Genomic DNA, 21,547 nt, shown 5'->3' with positions numbered 1-21,547 from the left:
AATATTGAAGACAGATAACAAAGAAGTAGGGAATGATGAAGTTGAGGACTCTAACGTTTAGGACCTGTCTAGATCTTCCACAAGTAATAAAAAAGAGATAGGTTTATAGCTCACACTAATTCTACTAAGATCTTTATGCTATTTTTAGTGGCACAGATAAAAGCTCATTAATTAGAAATGCCAAAATGCACCTAAACACTGGAGTTCTGTTTTGCATTTTATCATTTGTCTCAGTTGTTAACTTTAGCCATTAAGACAAAAAACAATCTGTTTCAATCACCACAATTCACTAACCCATGGCTGATTTTTCATGATGTGCTTTGGGATTAATTTTTTAGTATTTTACACAGTAATTAGCTACTCTGGGAGCAAACCCTCTCCAGAGGATCATTAATTAATTACAGTCATGTTGTTTATTAATGCATATTTCTCTTTTCCAAAACTGTACAGAAAGGGTGGACATAATTTAGTCCCTTCTCTAAAAAAAAGATAAATTAATAATTCTGTTTTACTGTACAATTACTCATGGCCCGGTTTTAAAATGTCCCCAAGTTTGATCATGGAGGAGCCTAGCGGTGCCATTTTTATTTTATTTTTATTTTTTAGCATAATGAGCACAATCTTTTGAACTCTTCTACTGAAGAAGTTTGGTGATCAAGACAGAGCTTCATGAACAAGTTTGCAGGATGTAAGCTGTCCTGCTACTACAGAATGGCAGGTACTCCACAACAAGAGCAATTAAAGTAAAGGGGCAATTCCAGACAAATGAAAGAAAGGTAATTTGAAGCTGTTTACACCTTAAGTTACGTACGTGATCCCATGCCCATCTCAGACAGAAAACTGAAATACAGGTATGCCACACATCCAAAAATACAAGTCATTCAGCTGTGCTTTGTTGATGGCAGCTTTATGCATAAACAACAACAAAAAGTTATAGGTACAACACTACCCTTCCCATTAGGAATATAGCCCCATTATCATCACCAGCTCTCAGACTCCTTCCTATAAATCAGGGGTAAGACCCTCAAACATTAAAGGCAGAAATGACAACCAGCAGTCCTTCTGATATCCAATAAGATGTAATGAGAAATTCTGGTCACATTCTGGTTCCACGACTCCTTTTTCCATATGATATTTCTTAATACTAATGCCAGTTCCAACACCAGAAACATTTCAGGAGCAAGCCTATAAACAGAGACATTCACCACAGGAAGCATGTAATGACCACGCTTTAGATCAAGAATTTAGAGATATCAACCAGCCCAGAGTCACTTCTTATAACTCCACACTATGACAATTTGTGAAGAGGATGAAACATGTCTGAAGAGCAACTAAATTAGAAAACTAAGGAAAACAAACACATGCAGTAAGTAATAAACATAATGGGATATTCCCCCTTCCCTTAGGTTTACAGAGGAAAAACCACATACAAACATCAGTATCTCCCCTCTCCTCCATACTGCCTAAAACCACTACTGATCAAGACTTAAAGAAAGTTGTTCACTTTCCTTTAGCACTGTCCTTCCCCTAGTTTTACAAGTGCCCATTAAAGAGAAAAATCAAGACATGGTGTAGAATTCCCCTCATTTGACAAAGCTCTGTGTTGTTTACTCTAGAGTATCAAGTGTTAGAGGCTTGGGGAGGGAAAGAAACGGGATTTTTCCAGAGGTGTCTTAGGCAGATGAGCGATGGATAGGAATGAACTTCTAAAGAAAAGCTTGTCACTACAAATGCTTTTACAGAATCTTCACATCTGGATTTCTTTTAAGCTTTCATAAACAAGAACTTTGAAACAGTACCTCTGACATTCCTTACAGAACTTGGACCACAAAAGCTTGCAATGCACTGTATGGAATTACATCTGAAGCAGATCACCTCTCCTTACAAAAACATTTAAAATATCATTGGTGTTTATATACAACATAACTAAAAGTCAATTGCTTGTGACACAAGTGATGCAAAAAGCTTCAAACAGATTGCAGAAAGAAGTCTGCAATAAAGTGCATGAATCACAACAGAATGGTTGGGGTTGGAAGGGACCTCGGGAGTGCCTTCCAATCTCCTTCTGCTCCAAGGATGGAGACTCTAAGACATCTCTGGGCAACTTGTGCCAGTGCTCTGTCACCCTCACAATAAGATGATGTTTCCTGATGTCCAGACAGCACCTCCTGTGTTTCAGTTCCTGCCCACTGTCTCTTGCCCTGTCACTGGGCACCACCAAAAAGAGCCTGGCTCCATCTTCTTTGTACCCTTCCTTCAGGTATTTATATATTGTCGATGTTACTGTCCCTAGGAGTGGTTCATGGCATTACTGATAGACCAATAGACCATGAGCTTAAGTAGTATGGTCCTGGGGTTAAACAGGGGGGTTGCAACTCACTGAAGTTCAAGTTCACTGAAGTTAAATTTTGAAGGAAGCTAAGAAGCACAATCTGAGTATAATTAATAGTTTCCCACTAAATAACTCTAATTCCATTTACGTTCCTTGGCAAAAGAAAAAAATCAAGTTTTTGCCTTCCCCTCCAAGAGGCCTCCTCTCTGCATTTTTCACAAGAGATAGAAAGTCAGCATGGAAGATAGTCATGGCATTCTTCCAAACTTTGACAATAAAATAAACAGGATTCACACAATTTTCCACAATGAGGACTCACTCACAGCAGAACATCTGCTCTAAAGTCTTAAATCATCACTGAACCCTAGCAACCTCTTGAAATCCCTACTTGGACTCACCAACTTATCAGTGAGTAGTAAACATACTCATGAGCTCTGCCAGGTTCTACAGGCATAGATTCAAATAGGTGTCCTGTCTGAAGCTTGACTGGTGACACCAAAATGAAACATCATTTCAACTGTAAAAATCCATGTTATTTCTACCACACTTCTGGAAGAATGAAATAATTGGTGCTTACACTAAACCTACCAGTATCTCAATTAGAACGTTGCTGATATTAATGCAGAAAACAACTTTCAGAAAAAGAACTTCCCCAGCAAGAGTGTTCAAATATACGAGAACCATTTTTCTTAACAGTAACTTAGATTTTTACTTTTGATACAGTATTTTGCTAAATATCGTCACTTTGGGCTCAAAGTATGAGCTTGAACATTGTCTTATGTCCAAATATAAAGCATGATTAAGTATTCACTCCACACCACTGAAAATAACTGTTCTTGAGATATAAGAAGTACATGTACTTAGTCTAATTTGTAACTACTTCCTTGCTTCAAACTTTGGTTTCAAAGGCAAAAATATCATTTTCTTACCAAATTGAACAGAAAAAAAGTCTCAAGTGTTACAGTATACCTTTTAAAGAGCAAGCAAATTGAGCATATCCCTTCATCTTCTCTGAGCTTCCATCACGACTTGACAATGGCCAGATGCATCACATTTAACTGAGCCATGCTGCAGTAATAAATAAATAAATAAAGCCTCTCAAGTATTTCTCCAGATGTTCTTCTCTGGTTTCTGGAATTCTGTGCATCTCCAAGGTCAGCATGAGAAGTCTGTAACATCCTGTTTCTAACTGGTAATTTCTTTTTATGTATGTATATAGAGACTTTTTTTCTCCTCCAGACAGAGCAAACCTGCAATCACAAGACATTTTGCATATCTAAAGAAACTAAGAATGATTAATTTGATTAATCAATGTGGCATCATGCTTTGCATGGATAAGCTATACTTTTTATTTTTGAGCAAGTAGAGATTACTATAGTAACTGTAAAACTGCATCAGTAACTGGCATCAGCAAAGTACGGCAGGTTGGAGACCATTTGATAAGTCTGGCTGCCTAGAAAGTCAGTAAATAAATGGAAGCCACCATCACTTCTGCCATTGCCCCATGGCCACAGGCAGCCTGCAGGTGCTCCCCTGATCTCCCTGCCTACTGTGTTTGGGATGCGTGTTCACACCTCTGGCTGTGTTCCCGTGCTGCCTGCAGCTCCCTCTACAACTGGCAAGCACTTCAGTAGCAGCCCTGTCACCATGGACAAGGAAACCACTCCAGTCTAAGGACAAGACAAAAAAGAAGAAAGATAAATGGTGAATACTGATAATTACACGCTGAGGCTAAGCCATAAACAAAATCAGGCACAAAACAAAGGGGAAAAAAATAAACACAGAAGAAATCAAAGCAGCTTACATATGACTTAAGACTTAACCAAGAGCTACTGACGCTGTCCTTGGACAAAAACTACTGATGCAGTTTTGGTCACAGTACTGGGTGAATGAAAAGTAAAATGAAGCCAGAAACTGTTATAAGAAGACAACTACTAATTCCAAACAATACAAAAGTGGTTTAAACATACCAACCCTATGTTGGAGGGAAGGGAACTAGTCTTCTTACAGGGAAAAAAAAAAAAAAAAATACAAAACTCTTGTTCCTCTGTCAGGAAAAATCTCTGTATGTTAATAAAGAGCTGGAGATTAAAAGCAAGGGGATATTGACTAAAAACTACATCAATACATTCTTCTAACTGTTCTCTCAAGTTGCCTAACAAAACAGCAAGGAAAAATGCTTTTGCTGAGAGGGTATTAGCTAAGAAAATAATATGAACCAAAATACATGTCCTAGTCTCAACACTGCTTCTTGCAACGTCCTCAGGATAACAGAAAGCCTTCCAGATATCAAAGCTGAAAGGCATATATGACCTAACTAATGTGACCTCTAACAAATTTCCTGAGACTGTTAAATTTTCAAAACTGTAGTCAGAAAACAAGTTCAAGAACAGCATGACGCCAGCCTCAGGTATGGTTTCAGGATCAGCGTGTCCAGAGATCCAGTGAAACAGTTCCAGCGAAGGAAAAGAAAGACAAAGAACCTATTAAAGTAAAATAGAACTGACCACAATTCTGCACAATTAAAAATCCACCAGTAACAAGAATTTCATTTTACTCTAACAGAAACAGGAAAATTCCTCAAGCGTGTGTGTATGGAAAGTACATCATCTTGCATAGTGTGTTATCAGACTCAGAAGTTCATGTACAAAGAAAAGCCCTACAGAGTATGTCAGCAGGAAAAAAATGTATCTATGTAAGTCACTGGTTTTCCTGGGCTTGCACAGCAGTGAACAGCTTCTAAAGCTAGTAACTTTGCTTCTATTTCTCAAGACTGAAAAAGATGAACATCTGGATCCTACAGAGAAACTTAATTCAGATTAAGTAACTAGCTCGGGAGAACCCAATTCCAGATCTCAGTTAGAATTGAGAATAATGACCATTACAGACCCTGTCAGTGGTCTTGCCCCCATGTTTTATCATTAAGTATTCAGCAGCGTTCACTCTCAGTTGTGGTTATTAAATCACTGCCAGTATTTCACATTTAAATAACCTATGCTACTCACATTTGAATCATGAAACTTAGTTTGAAAACTGCTGGAAAGAGCAAAAGTACTAGCAGCTGGCACTGAAGTACAAAGCTTTGCTGGAAGAGGAAAGATAACGAAACACCAGAATAAATACAGAAAGAGGTGTAGGGCAATGACAATTTCTTTAGGCCTTAATATCATCATCAAAATGATATTGCATCATGCACATAAAATACGTTTTGCTTAAATAAACAAGTATAACCTGCAATTTCCCTTCTTCTTTCTTCCACGTAAATAAGCAAGAGATGTCAATTGACTCAGAACCTTCATTACTGTGGATGGCATTCTGCAAATACACAGTTATCAGTGACACTGTAACACATCAGATGAGGCATCATACACAAAGAATTTCTCAGGAAGGAAAAAAAAATAGACAGAAGCCATTTATCTTCATTTAGATACTTTCAAGAGAAGAACATTTAAATAAAGTCATATGTATGCTAGTACTGTGGCTTGAAGAAATAATAAAAAAGCAATATAGTCTAAGTACAAGGAAGGTAGGAAATAGAACCATCAAGAAGGACACACAATTATTTTTTGTCTTGCAACCCAGACTACCCAGAAAGGTCAAGAACAAGAAGCTACTGATCCCATATGTAACATACTTTGTTGGGTAGATAAAACAAAGCAGAGTAACAAATAAATTACTACATCCCATCTATCCAAAGAAAATAAACAGCAGGATTTACACATAAGTGCACTTCACCAAAATTTTAGCAGCTTACATTAAGACTCCATGTCTCTGGAACGCATACACCCACTCGTCTGATCCACAGAAACACCCCCCACACAAAGTAGACCTGAAGTAGACCTGGAAACTCATCTCATTTTGTCACGTTTCTCTGATATCTAAAACATTTCCCTTCCCACCAGAACAGAGGTTAAAACTCTTATATGCCAGCATTTTGGGCAGATGCTCACAAATCACTGCCATAGGCATGGATTCAGATCAAGTTCTGATCTTTTGTCTTGTCTTTTTCCAAAGAAAAATTAAGCAGAAGACACACACACATTAACTAGTAACACAAACCCTTCTTCCATCTGATACCCATAGGAGAAGGGAAGGCAGAGAAGGGGAGTAAGCAGTTTCATTTTTATTTTTTTTTTTTAAATGTAAATAATGTAAACTTTCTGAAAGGTAACTGGATGCATTGTCAACAAACACACCAGGCAGAAGAATGCAAGACTCAACACGTGGCTGGGCAAAGAGTCAAACCACTGCTATTCAACAGATTCAGTGATGCCCCCAGATGAAAATCCTCCCGAGCACAACAGAAAAGTTCTCAAATTTTGATTTCATCAAATTCAGGTTTCCCACCAAGGCCAACTGTTCTGAGTAAAAAGTCACCATCAAGTAAACCTGAAAATCTTCCAAATGGTTTCTGATTTTGCTTCAGAGCCTTGAAACTGAATGCAATAGGGCAGCCATGCTCCAGTCAGTTTTGCTCAATTGCTTCTCTGCCATCTGCCAATTACTTATTACTTTGCACTGTGGTTACCTAGGCCTGCTTCTGAGGCATCTCATGTTTTCCAAAACCCTCCTTCCTTCCACATGCAACACAGCACAAGGAAGTGACAGGAATCTCTAATAGCCATATAAAACAATGAATTTTGGTAATTCTCTGAGAAGTTAAGTAAGGCTTTCCAAAGTTTGGTGTTCTTTTTTAAGCCACAAGAAGTTTCACAAACAAGCATTTTTATAAACGATTAAAGGCACATCTCTCACATAGCCAATCAAGTAAGAAGCTGACATACTCCAGTAGAAAGACTGTTTGCAGTCTTCCATCCATTCTCTTCATCCTCAGGCTCACCTGAAGCACATTTATTAATAATATGATCAGTTCTCAAGAGGACAAGATTTAAGCAGCTGAGAACATCTTTGTAAGAACTGAAATGTTTATACTGTCCTGCTACAAACCCACACAGTCACACCACACATCCGTCCACAATTCAGATTCATACTTTGTTAGAATGGCCTTAAATCCCAGCATGTGGCAACAGTGATGAGTAAATCTGCAGGGCAAGCTACTCTCTAAGCCCTCTCTCTCTAGAGAGCCAATGAACCAACACCAGATCCTCAGTAGTGTAAGTAAACAGTACCAGAGGTAGGAAGAAGTTGAGTTCGGAGAGGTAGCAACACAGACCCAACCAAATCACTTCCCAGGAAATCTCCTTTGTAAAGGAAAGACCCAGGAGACATCATGCCCATCCATTCTCTCCCCCAAAGGTGATAGACTGAAGAAATCTCTATCAACAAAAAAGACCTCGTTGTGAATCCAAGGATTGCTTAAATGAAGACAGGCCTCCCACAGGAACCATCAGATTGTTGAGCTTTTATCTTCCTCGTTCCCCCAGAAAACTTTTGTCTGTATTACGTCCCAAGTGATAAGTCAGTACTGGAAGTTACTGCTAGCGAATTTATCTTCTGCCTGGAATTATGTTTCCTCGCATTTACTTTGTGACGTATGTCTGAGCAGACATCTCTCAGGATGTTTCAATCAACTTTGTACATCTTTGGCAAACTAATGTGAACCACCGGATGAAGGTTTTCTGACCCAGCTCCCTACTTATTATTTAGAAACTGCTTTGACACCTCTACTTCTGTTTGTTTTCCAGATTTAATTCTAGTTGTTTCTTTTTCCTAGCACTTCTTCCCAAATCTCTTTTCCATCAGCCTTCATTCCCATATTGTAACTGTTATCCATATATTACCTGCTTGCCTCTGCACCTCGGTGCAGATGAGAGCTGCTCCTGGGAGTCATCGTACACCCTATGCCAAACCTCAGTTCTCAGTGCTGGTAACGCCCTCTCTCCACCCTCCCCAAAGGTCTGCAGGCTTATCATAAACATTACCCACAAACCACTTCTCTAGAACTTTCCACCACACAAATCAGTTCAGTAGTCACCAGTCCACTACTTCTTAAATGTGAACAGTCATCAAGAAGCAGACTACCAGGCCATGGCTGTAATGATTTTGCAGTACCTTGAGCAATAAAGAGCAATATCCCCACTCAAGAAGGAGTGATAACAAGCAGGTTTCCAGACCCCTTTGTATCACATGCTCTTCCCTATGTCTGTCACACACCAACCTCACACTTTCAAGTCTCCCAGGTGTGAAACTACTAATGCTTATTCCAAGATACCACAAAAAGTAATATTAAGCCTCAAGAAAGATAAATTTATTTCTCTTCCACCTCTGTTGAAGGCTCCCATAATCCAGATCCTCTGCTGCAGGAGGAGAAGGTAAAGGTATCATTCCATATCTATACTTTCCAATATCCTCTGATCTCTCAAGCTACTTACTCTAAGGAAAATGTTGAAAAAATGTTGCTTTCATTGTATTATGTGCTTCCTGCATTACTGCATTTGTATTCCTCTTGTTCATTCTTTACAGACCTCTACTGTTGTTGTGTTTTTTTTTTTCCTGCTGTATCCTTCCTTTTAAATCTTTGATTTCAAAAAGTTCTCTACACAAGATTTCTGGTTCAAGCATAGATGTTTTTTAAACTAAGACTTGCAGTCTTAGTTTTAGTCATCCCACAGAAGGAATAGCCTTTTTGGTTTTGTTTTATTGAAAGAGAGGTTGCAAGAGCAAGCATATTACAGAACCAAGAAGCAATTTGGCAAAACTCCTTCCCCTTTCACAGACTTCCACTTCAAAAACACAGAGGTTGTTCCATGAATGAAACAACTAAATAAATGAAGTTCAGCTTCCTCATGCCTGGAGACTAGAAATGAAGTAAGGAGTGGATGAGTATTAAGGATTTTACTGAGGTCCAAGTATTCATAACCCTTCCACGCAGATTCTCTTATATTTACGTGACCTTGCATTCCAGCCTTTCAGTCAGAGGAGATTCTTATCTCTGTCCCTCAGCCAACTCACATGCTTTTTCATCAAGTATCTAGGAGGGCAGTGCTGGCCAACTTCAAAATTAGTGGGAGGTCAGAAAGGATTATGTATGTGGCAGGCACAATCACAGTATTTCATAAGAAACTGGAGGATGGGGGGGGAACTACAGTTACTTCTCTGATATGCTCTTGAAACTGAACAAAATACAGCTAAACAACAGCAATACAAGTCAATACATAAAAAACAATCCCATAAATTACTCTGAAAATTACTCTGAGATTTAAGATTATTTCACTTTGATTTCATCATGATGTGGATGTTAATTCAGCCAGTGTGCATACATATGACTAAAGGTCTTAAATTACAACTTAAGGGCTCAGCTGCAATTCAGCTATATGCAATTGGCCTCGATCACATTCAAGTGAAAAAGAAAGTAGTTGCACCTTTATAAGACACAGTGGCCAAATTCCACAGTTCTTGTTATACTAAAAGTCCACAGGCATCAAAATAATCCTGCAGAATTGGAGGTTATTACTTGTAACAGAGAAGACTACTGGAACACACACACACACACACACAAAAAGTTAACTCAAAGGCCAAGCATTTGTTTATAGACAGCTCTTTGCATGTAGCACTACACCTTGTAGGTGTTTACCTCATATCTTCCTATCCGGAGTAGATAATGAGGCAGCACATTGCACATAATCCCTTCTCAACATTTTGCCTAAAAGAATGAAAAAGATGCTTTCTGTACCAAAATCTGCATTCAGAGAGAAGGGAAGTTCCTTGGGTTTGGGTTAGGTTGCTTCAAGAAATAGGACAACTATCTTTTGCAGTTGGCCTTCTTCAGAGAGCAGGTAACAATATTTCAGGACACAAGAAGATGGAAAACTCTGCTTACTTCCTCTTGCTCAAAGTAACCCTGAAAACAGGCAAAAACATCCTGCACTCCCACCCCCAAATTATATTTCATTCCACAAGAAACTGATTCATAAACAACTGAAAGCAATGAGAACTTCTCACTGACTTCAGTAGGTATTGGATCAAGGCAATGTTCCAGTTGTCAAAAGGTGACTAGTAAACACTGGTATGATAAAAAGGAAAAGGCAAAGTTTAAAGACAACATAAAAAGTGTTTATTCACAGGAGTCTCTGGAAGATGCAATAAATCCTGAGGAAGGTAAGTAGGATATAAATGGATTTGAACTTCCATATTAATTCAACTGTTTTCACAGACTGAAGTAAAGGCTAGCAGCATCTATATATTTTTTTTCTTGTCATTTGAAATTTAATCAAAGTAACGTAAAAGCAGGTACAAAAGAGTGACAAATCCTACACTACTCCTTTGTGCTACTGCTGTGCTCTAAGCTTATGGGCAGGACTAAATGCACGGCAAAGATCACTATAACACTTCAGGAACAACTAAAATCATATTCTGGCATGCATCTTACTCATAGGCTTTGCTGTTCATGATGATTCTTTTGGTCCTAATTTACTAGACAGATTAATTTCATAACACACAGAAAGCAATTATGTGACACACTTACCTGCCATGTTTGATATCTTAATTCTTAGTAGTTTCTCTTCAAAATAAAGACTTCCTGCAGTGTTGTACATTTCAGAGCTATTGCATGCAAGTATAAAATAGGTATAAAAAGATCCACTAAACAAGCTCTTTTTTCCTCTGCATTTCCCAAAGGATAAACAAGTAAGAGCCTGATGCAACACCTAAAAGGTGCAGAATAACCTGACAACTGACTTAGCTGCAAACCCAGACCTTGCAGCTTTAGGAAGGTCTTCTTCCCCTTTATGCCATTTTCCGTCTCCCCTCAGAGATTTCAGGTCAGCCTGACAGCCTGCTTTTGCTACTAGTGTTTTGGTCACAATTTAAATGTCTAAAACCATGAATTCTCCTTATCCACTGAGTCTTCCCCTTCAGTTCTTTGTTCATCACTTCTTGTTCAGTCCCAACTTCACAGGCCAACTTTCCTCCAGGAAGCTGGAAGCGATTGTTGAGAAGAGATAAACAGCATCTGTCTGCACCACAGAAGGAGACTCTTTTAATTGAACAGGGAGACTGTGTCAGTTGTTAAATGGAATTAGATTTTCAGTGATTGGCCATACAAGTTTTCATAATAAGGCCTAAAAATTGAGGCAAAACACTACCTAGATAACTACTTCCTCTCCCTCCTTTTCATCTGATATTCGCATTTCTTGTCATCATAACCCTGTTCATAACTGCATTCCTGGCAATACCAATGCTATGTATACTAGCCAGAAGACTAGAATTCTTTCCTTTCATATCATGCCATGGTCTGAATAGCGTTTTTCAGGATAGCCTTCTGAGACCAACAAACATGCACACTTCTCTGCTTGTAAACATCCTCTCCCTTAGAAGCATCGAACTACAATCAGGTACACTGCTGTTACTAAAGACTGTTTTATTTTCTGATTTGAAGGATGTTTGAAAAGAAATGAATTAAGTGATACATGGTACAGTCCATTTGATTCAAGAACTGCTGCATTGAATTTGAAGAGATTAATGAGGACAATATAAAAACTATCTATCCCCAGTGTTCTTCCTTCCAATAAGTGTCACCTAAAACTATGGAACAGATTGACACTAACATCACACCAAACTCTTCCATACTTACAGGAGATGGAAGAAAATTCTTCTGTGCATTTTTCCCACTAGCATTCCCTTGCAACCACTGCAGTAACTCACACAAATAATATGTCTGATTCCATTAAAAACATATCTGACATTTTTTCCCCACACACACACCCCTGAATTTAAATAGAAAGCACGTTCAAGTTGTCTCCTGTTCAAACAGAAAGCCAAGTTTAAAGAAAACATATACAACCTGTAGATAAACAATCCTGTGGAAGGGGAAGAGAGAGAAGAATTGCCATCTTTGTAAAACCGCATTTTTTAACTTATTATAGATCCTTTCAAATTCTGTATCAAGTATAATACAAGGTACTTATTGGGTAGGTTATAACACAGATATAACACTGAAGCATTCAGAATAAAGAAAGCACTGAACAAAAATGGAACAGATTTGTAAAAGAAGGATTCAGAGCCTACCAAACACTTATCAAAATAGTTATAGCTTTAAAAAGGCATCAAGTTCTAACAATGCTGTAGTAGAACTGCAATAGTCAGGACCACTGACACATAACAGGGGTTTCTGATCCAGTTCAACTCCAGGATCTTCGCTCTAGACATAAGAGGGGCTTGTATCCAAACTCTGCAACATGCCAGAAAAGTATAAAACATTTATATTGCTATTAGTGAATTTCAGCAGAGGGGGTATAAAATTTCATGTGATCTGTTCAGAAAGAGATGAAGTCTGATTTGATCCAGGATCAAGGACATTACATCACCATTTATTTCAGAATCTGGCATTACTCACCAGCTATCTCGCTGTAATCAGCCAAGACTTAAGCTTACTGCATCCAATATGGAAGACACAGAATTGCCAGAAGTGTAGCATATTTTAAAAATTAACACATGTAATCGTATTGCAGATAGGACAGATCCCAAACACGACTGCAGTGAATAATCAAGTACCAGTGTTACAAATACAGCTAGCTGTTGGTTTTGTGTATGTGCGTTTCGATTTCACAAGTAGAACCTATCTCAATTGAGATATTCGATATGAAGACAGTGCAGCAGCACTTTATATAGTGTTCTCTCAAAAATTACATTTTTATATTGTCTGCATACCTACAAGAACTCCTGTACGTAAAGTTCTATAAAGTATTTGCTCTGCATGCACAATTTCTCTGTATGTGACTCTTTTACATGAACACTATTCATATGACTTTTCAGTTTTATTATATTCAAGAAAACAAGCATTCCATTCAGAGTCTTCAACCAACAAATTCATCTGGTAGTTATTTGGGAAATGAAAACATGTTCAAGCAATATACATGTATTAAGACATATGCATGTAGTAACACTACTGTCTGTGGGTCTCTGAGCACTAGTGAGAAATACTAAGGCAGATTTGGACTGTGTGAGGTACACAGATATTTAACCTACCTCATCAAAGCTGCTATCTTCTTTCTTCAAGGCTTTAAAAAAAAAAGAAAAAAAAAAAAAAAAAAAAAAGAAATAGTTATTTGTACTGCATTTCAATGAGCACAAAGCTCAAAGCTCTCAAAGGAGAACATTGAGCATGTTCTCTCCAGGAGAGAGAAAAACAGAGCAACATTTTCCTGTCATACTATGAAAGAACATGCTGGCACAAATAACAATTTTATACTCAAAATATGAAACTAAATGGAATGTAGGACTGCACAGCATGTTTCCAAGAAACTAAATTTACATATTTATGAAAAATATTATCCTTCCAGGTTAAGGAAAGTAAAAGTCCACAAGTTTCTTTATTTTAATTCTTACAGAGCATTTTACGGAGAGCCTGACTGAACTTCATAAAGCAAAAGCATAATAGACACCTAAATGCCTATTCAGCTTGTCAAGTACTAAATCTTTACATTGAAGTATGAATTGTAGCAGGCTTTTGGTGTTTTTCTTTAAACCACATGACTTGCATTAAAACAGATGAGATTTCTGTCTTTCTTACACTATTAACTAGCATGAAATCAACAAAAAAAAGAAGCATGAAAACCATACCAAAATCACATGAACTGGTGAAGCGAGACAGACATGAATAGTTCTGAAGTTGTAGCAAGCATTAATCTGATGCAACTTTTTTCCTTTAGCATACTGGGTGTCTTTACTGAAGTGAGAACACAATTTAACTTCTCCAAATCCCCCCTGGAACCATCAGTCAGAAGCCAGGCCTTTCTTTGCTCTGCACACCACAAACAGAACAACCAGGGACTGGGCACTGCACGCTTCACCCTGAAATTGATCTGCTTTGACTTTTCTTGAAAAGTTAAAATATGACAAACCCTTGAGCTGATGATTGCACTACTTCTTTTCCATTTAGTAACAAATGTCTGCAACTTGACAGAGGTAACCTGAATGACCGAAGACCCAGACAGCTCCTAACCACGTAAGCAATATAACATTTCTTGCACCCAAATTTCACTGATTTCAGCAGTGCCCAGCACCTTTAAGGATCTAAACTCTGGTAGTTTCCCTTTTCAGGTGTTCCTTCTCCCTTCAAATCACTTGAGTTTCTAATCGACCACCTCTTCCAAACCCTGTCTTCAGAAACAAAAGCTTAAAATAAAATAAAAACCCCAAACCATATCAGCTCTACCACAGGGATAACTGAGGCAGGTGAGCTCTGCATTGCCACAGGACAGCACTGCAGAAAAGTGTTGCAGCTCTGCAACGTCTGCCCCAGGCAGCAAGCTACAAATCACAGCTTTCCTTGCACAGGAAAGCACAGATGTTCCAGCCTTTGTTTGCTTTCATATTGGCATTTCTTTGGGACACCACAAATGTATTCCACCAGCTCTGAAAAAATCTCTGAAAATTGCTTTGTTACAATTACTCATGTAGATTCCAGATTTCATGTTCAGTAACAAAAATAAAAATAAATAAATAAAAAAAAAAAAAAAAAGATTTTGCTGAGAAGATTGAGGCACACACACACTGTACATTTTTATCATGAAATGCAGTTTTATGGTCTTAAAGGCCTGACAAAACATTTTCAGACTGTCAGTCCCAGCTACCCAAAATTATGAGTTGGAACATAAAGAAAAGAGAGAAAAAAAAAAAAAATGAACCAGTCCCAGTCTTTAAGAACATACGTTTAACCTTTTTATTTACTTCTCAGGTCACAAGGACATACAAGCTATAAATATGGAATATGATACACCTGGGTCATGCTGGCAAGCTTTTGTCCCTCACCAAAACTCCTGATTTTTACAAGGCCAAGACATTCCAGGAATTACTAAACAACAGATAACCAGCATAATTCACAACATAACAGAACAAGAAATGGGAATCTGTGATCTGCTGTATATTTCTGGCTTGTCTTTACTTTCACTTCTAACTTTGACTAAAACAGCTTTTTTAAATGAACCTTCAAAAATAGGAATATGAGAGTCCCAGCCCCTCATTTAATCAGATTCTGCTTAACAACACAAATTATTAAATTCACATAGCACCTTCAAAAAAAAAAAAAAAAAATCAAGCCAGCATATTTTACACAACTAACAACTAATGATATTATAAGCATGTTTTCTCATTAATGCAAGCCTTTTTTGCAAGTTAAAAAAGCCTCTCTCAATTAAAAAAAATAAACAAACTGTTTAGAAATGCACTTCTCATTATCTCAGGTATGCCAGCTATGCAAGTGTACATTAGGGGAGATTAGTGGAGATAACCTTTGTATCAGTGAGGAGCTAGTAACAGCACATAGATGCTCAGAACTGCCACAGACTACTTTTAGTGCACTGTGAACAACCTTCAGCAATGCTTCCTTTTTCTCGACCCTGGTGTTAGTTTTTGACTAAACAGATTGCATAAGAAAAAATAAAAACTAAAAAATAAAATAAAATAAAAAGAGGTTAAATGGCATGAACTGAAAAGATCTCAAAATGTGATTTGGGTACTACATTCACTTCAACAAATGCATAGCCAGGAATTCTTTACATAACTACAAGATGATGACAATTTTACAAAATTCCTGATTATTGATTTTCATTACATAATTATCAAAGTGTAAAATTAAGAACCAAACCTAATTAAGTTTTAAATGCTAAAAGAAACAGGGAGTCAACTGAAACTCAGAAAGTTGGCTGACGTGTAGTATAATGTGTTTGTGTAAACGTACAACAGAGTGTAAGCAAGGAAAGTAGAATTTGTAAACTAATTTGGCTGTTTGTGTAAGGGAAACCTATCAATAAAAAGAATTCTGTACATTTTTTGGATTCTTAGCAATGCAAGTTCTTCATGACGTGCTAAATTTTAAGAGATACCCCTCGTAACAGCAGAAAACTTCTGCCAGTAGAAATGGTGCATTAAGCTGCAGAGATGGTTAATTCTTCTAGAACTGTCAGCATGTAATTTCTGCAATAAAAGGCCATCCTGTCTATTTCAGAATATAGACTTCAGCTTAGCACCACAGGCCACATGCATTTTTTCCAACACACCATGGTGTCATATTGTGCTTTACCAGACTTGCAAATAGGACAAGGCAATTGTCTACCTCTGAGCCTTGGGATGAAGGCTCCAGAGGTAGACAATTTCACACATCACATTTTTCAGCTCATAAACAGCAAAATAAACGGTCTTCATGCTAGGAACTCTGACAGTTATGGTCTGGATCAGCCAGCCTGCATCATTTTGCAGGATGAGGATATACAATACAGACAAATTCATGACCCTCTGCCAGTTTCTGGATGCAGTGGCTGAACTGTATCAGATCACAGTTAGGAAAATGGGCCAAGTCTGCTTGAGGCTACAGTTGGTACAAAATAACGGCTCCTTTCTGAGCCCCAGGGATAACTAAGCTGGTTTTAAGTCTGCCTCCTCTTTTATCTAGAGATGCTGGGGGAAATATCCAGAACATCCGTACCACATTTCATTTTTTCTTCTTTTGGGAAATAGCTTCAAACATTACTTAATTTACATACCATTGCACACTGGGAAAATAAAAAAATAAAGTCAAGTTTTGAATTCCTTACTGATACAACCTCTCAAATAGAGGGAAGTACTTTGAGTTCTTTGTGGGGAGAAAGTGGTCTTGAAAGTAGTTCAGTGAGTATTAACTTACAAGCTCTAGTGAAAAAGAAAAAAAACAACACTGCCAATGACAACTTGGATGTGTTTCCACTCCTCTTATCAAAGAAGCTAACAGTAACATCAGTACCAAAATTAAGGGGTCTTGTAGTATGGGAAGAATTGTATTTGGCAGCTCAGATACTGCAGACACTGGGGAATGCCTGGTGCTGCTGCAGCAGGGGAAGGTTCAGCTCACAATTTGACTTGAATACCACATTACTCTTGTTTCGCTTACGTGACTGTGTTCATAACGCTATTGTGTACTTGAACCTATTAAAAGATATCAACTGCAGCAGAGAGGGAAAAGTTTAAAGATCATCATAGATTTATAATTGATTGTAACTGGACAGAATACTGACAAAACTCAAGATTAAATACAGTAACTTACTAATCTCACCAGGGAACACCTTATTGCCAAAAAGAGGTGTAAAACCAGAGTGACAAAAAGCCAGAAGACCTTTCCTAATGGGGCTTTGGTTTTCTCTCCTTAATTTCAAAACACAAGTAGAACATGTGTTTTACCTGAGCATTTCGTGATATGCAAGTTAAGAGTGTGTTAAACAGAGGTTGGCTTTGCTTGGTCTTATCTGTGGCTGTGGGCTGGGGAGTGGACTAGGTCCAAACCTCACACTGATGAATTAGAGTTTTTGCTCACAATGCAATCCCCAGTGTGATGGTCCCGCTATTAGAGCATCTGAGGATGGAGCAGTCATGCTGGTAGCAGCTGAGTTTAATGACAAAACAACCACAACAAACAAACAAGCCAGCCTCCCATGCTCCTGCGCTGCACAAATAGCCAGTGTGAAGGGAAGATGTAACAGCATGTGTACCTCCAGCAGGCCAAAGCTCCCAAGGAAACTAAAACGTTTAATTTGTGAAAATGACAAGATTGACAATGACCCAACAAAGCCACTAAAATGTGCAGAAATTAACACACAGAGAGGTCTTGATGCTAAGAAGGCATTAAGGGACTGTCACTGCTATGATAAAGTAGCACTCAAAACCCTTCCTTTGTTAATGACTTCCCCTGGCTAAAACCTGCCCACAGCCCTGTACAGGAGTGTCCATGTATGTACAGGCACACGAGCATGTGAGAGACCAAACACCCAACTCCTCTCTTTGAAATCAAACTTGTCAAATCTGTTTAAATGACATAAGATTGATTAGAGGTGAAAGCTATTTTCATACGGGCACAGAGAGATACGGAACTGCAACTTAATATTCACTTCAGAATTGAAACTTGACATTTACCCTTGAAATTCTTTTTACAAACATGAACTTTCAGTCTTTTCCATCTTTCAATCAGACAAAAAAAAAACGGCAGATAGCCTATTTCAATCTCCTACACTTCAGGTGTGCAGTCCCTACAAGCTAGAGGCTGAGCACACACACAACACGTGCAAAGCTGTAGTGTCCACATATTTCAACGTGCCTCCTCAGTGAGGCTGTTGAGGGAGGACTGAATGCCACAGCTCTGGGCACATCCTTTTCTCCCTCTGGGACAACGCAGCTCTGAAAGTAGAGAAACATGTGACAGCCTCACCGACTGCAAGGGAAGGTGCCCTGGTGGGACAGCCCAGGGGTGAGGGCTGCCCAAGGGCCCTCCTCTGGTGAGACTACAAGGATGGGGGCTGCTGCATCCCCTCATCTGTCCCAGCCTCTGCCCAGTCTGCCAGCACAGCTGTCCCACTACCTCAGGCTGCAGCCACCTCACACCTCACCCACATTGCTTTCTCTCCCTGCCCAGCTGCATGGTGATGGTGGCAGCCAGTGTTAACACTTTGAATGCTGAATTAAGCCCAGCATCATGCTGAAGACCAAGAGAAACACCAGTCCGAGCCCACAAGTGCAACTCTTTGGCATTGTCTCAGGAACAGACCCTGGAGCAAAACGACCTGCTGTCAAAGCCAAGCGTGAGGCGGTGGCACCGGGAGGTACCACGCTCGGCAGCGGCATTCAGATAACGCTACCTCACGATGCTTTGCGCCGGCGAAAGCACAAGGTTCAGCACCAGCCAACAGACAGACTTCTTTTGTTTGGCCTCCCAAATCCCTGCTCCAGCATTATCTGCCTCAGCATCTCATGCCTCAACTTAAAAGAATGTGCAGCCTGAACCAAAAATAAATGACCAGACCTGCAACAACACCACAAAAACAACTCCCTTTCCCACGTTTTTTCTCAAGGTTTCCCTTTGGCAATGGAGCCTACCCTCTGCCGGGCCAACTCAGGTCCAGCTCCACACCGCCCAGGGACCATCCGGTGTTCCCCGGGCCTTGCTTGTAGGAAACGCTTCCGGGGGGGGCTGCGACCACCCCAACGCGCCCCGGTCCCCACGGAGCCCCCACAAGTGTAGCAGTGGGCACGGGGGAGCCCCTCAGCACTGTGGACACCCCGGGACTTCGCCCAGCACCCCACCACCACCCCACCACCACCCCACCACCATCCCACCACCCCATCACCCCACCCTACCACCTCCATCCCACACCCATCCCACCACCACCCCACCGTTCCCCCACCGGGACCCGGCCCCGTTCCCCTCGCCGGGCCCTCACCTATGCGGCTGAAGCTCTCCGACAAAGTTCTCCGCAACTTTTTCATCCTGCCGAGCTTCTCGGCGGACTGCGAGCCGATCATGGCACGCACGGCGGGCACCCCCCTCCTCGCCAACCCCCGTCCCGGCTGCGGCACGGCCCCTGCCCACTCTCCCCCCAGGAGCTCCCTGCCCGGGGAGCCCCCTGCCCGGTCCCGGTCCCGCCCCCCCCGGGGACGGAGCCCTAGGGAGCAGCAGCAGCGGCCGCGGGGCTCATAGCGCGGTGCCGGTCCCGCTCCCCGGGCTGCCCCGGCACGGCCCGGGGGGGAGCCGGGGGCAGGCGGAACGCGCGGAAGGGAGAGGGGAGCGGGGAGCGCGGCCGAGTGCGGGCACGGAGGGAGGCAGCAGGGAGGGAGGGAGGGGTGCGCCGGGAGAGAAAGGAGGAGGAGGAGGAGGAGGTGAAGGAGGAGGAGGAGAAAGGCGGAGCCTGGCGGGGCAGGGGCGCCCCGCTCCGGGCCCGGGAGGAGGCGGCCGAGCCGGGCTGCAGCCAGCCCCACCGAGCCGAGCCGAGCCGAGACGGGCTGAGCCGGGCTGCGGGGCGGTGTCCTCGGGCCGGGCCGGCCCGGAGGGGAAGCGGGGGCTGAAAGGGGAGAGGCGGGGAGACAGCGGGCCGGCCCCGGGCCCCGTCCATCCCTCCCTCCATCCCCAACCCTCCCTCTATCCATCCATCCGATCCCTCCATCCATCCCCATCCCTCCCTCTCTCCCTCCTTCCTTCCCTCTATCCATCTATCCCCATCCCTCCATCCATCCCTCCAGGAACAGCACCGAGGCTCCAGCCCGAGGCATAAACCATATCCACTGCAGCAGGGGGACAAGGGTGCCTTGCCCCCAGGACGCACCCCACCCCTAAAGTGGAAAGCTGGGCTACTCCCCACGTGCTCCCCAAAACGCAGCCAGCCAACACGCCTGCAGATGCGTTAGCCTGCAGCTTAATGAGCGTTGAGAGCGTTTGATCTTGTTAACTCCACTGAACCAACGTTGCTGAAAAATAAATCAGTTTAACCCATCAAGATGGATGGCCGTGTCTAGTCCAAAACAGAAAGAAGGTGCTTTTTGAGAACAATATATGCTAGGTAACACATTTTAAAGCCCAGGTTTACCTGTTTCAAATTGTATTTTGATACATGTTATCTGGTTAAAATGAACTTGGGTTTTAATGAGGCTAGCTAACGCAATTTACTGGGATTAGATGCTGCCCAAGCTAAGAGTTGTTAACTCAATATTAAAAGCACATTTGTCTAGACAAGCATTTAGGTGAGTTGGGTTCAAGCCGTCTGCAATTCTGAGCTCTTTGGGATCAGACCTGTCTACTTCAATGCAGCAGGGATGGCAAATGTGGAGCCTCTCAAGGTAGAAATCTGCTCTCCACTTATGTGCATGGCTCTTGTGATGTACCAGATTATGGGAATTGTCCTGCTATATTGCAGTACAGTAACACTGGCAAAAAGTCCTGTGCACAACCCCTGAATGTACAGCGTGTTTGATAAAAAGGCTTTCAGAGGTGGGAATCCTAATGACCCCAGTAGCGTCTTTGAAATAGGAGCTAAAATGCCACATTAATGTCGGATATGTCATATTATGGAAAGAACTGGAGACAGGGTGGAAACTGAAACCTTACAGAGACGGGCACAGGAAAAAAAAAAAAAAAAAAAAAAAAAAAAGATGAGGCTGGAAGGAGAAAAAAGGGAGGACACAAGTACTTCAGCATATTTTACTAAGTTCAAAAAAATGACATTTAAGTCCTTAATAATAGTTAAATAGTTTGATCTTTGTTTACATCTGATGCTGATATTTGTGAATACTCCTACTCCAAATGAAGAGGAAAATGGTGTCAACATAAATAATATTTTCTGGTCCAGAAGCTAAAGCTGAGTATTTGAGCCCTTTTCACTTTCTGTGCATACCATTCACACCAGGCAGCCTCGCTGCCCGGCTGAGACTTGCACGAACACTGCCGTAATTCAGTCTGTGGCTTTCTCTTGGCACTTAGGGATATAGTTTCTGAGGAACCTGTAATTAACCATGCTTAACTGA

At 40.9% G+C, this 21,547-nt stretch overlaps 1 protein-coding gene across 1 annotated transcript in view; it reads right to left on the bottom strand.

Moving 5' to 3' along the window:
* The window catches only part of CDK14 (cyclin dependent kinase 14), a 329,549-nt gene extending 309,674 nt beyond the window's left edge, over positions 1-19,875 (bottom strand). Inside the window, exons 1-2 of the mRNA XM_035319413.1 lie at positions 19,474-19,875; positions 13,259-13,290 (exon numbers count right to left, since the gene is read on the bottom strand). Of these exons, the coding sequence (XP_035175304.1) occupies positions 13,259-13,290; positions 19,474-19,555 (114 nt within the window). The 5' untranslated portion in view covers positions 19,556-19,875. The remainder of the gene's footprint in view (positions 1-13,258; positions 13,291-19,473) is intronic.
* Positions 19,876-21,547: the final 1,672 nt, after the last annotated feature.

This window comes from Oxyura jamaicensis, chromosome 2, assembly GCF_011077185.1.
Source record: "Oxyura jamaicensis isolate SHBP4307 breed ruddy duck chromosome 2, BPBGC_Ojam_1.0, whole genome shotgun sequence".
In the NCBI taxonomy this organism is placed as follows: Eukaryota; Metazoa; Chordata; class Aves; order Anseriformes; family Anatidae; genus Oxyura; species Oxyura jamaicensis.
Note: the sequence above shows the minus strand (reverse complement) of the source record. Positions and strands in the feature narration are given on the sequence as shown.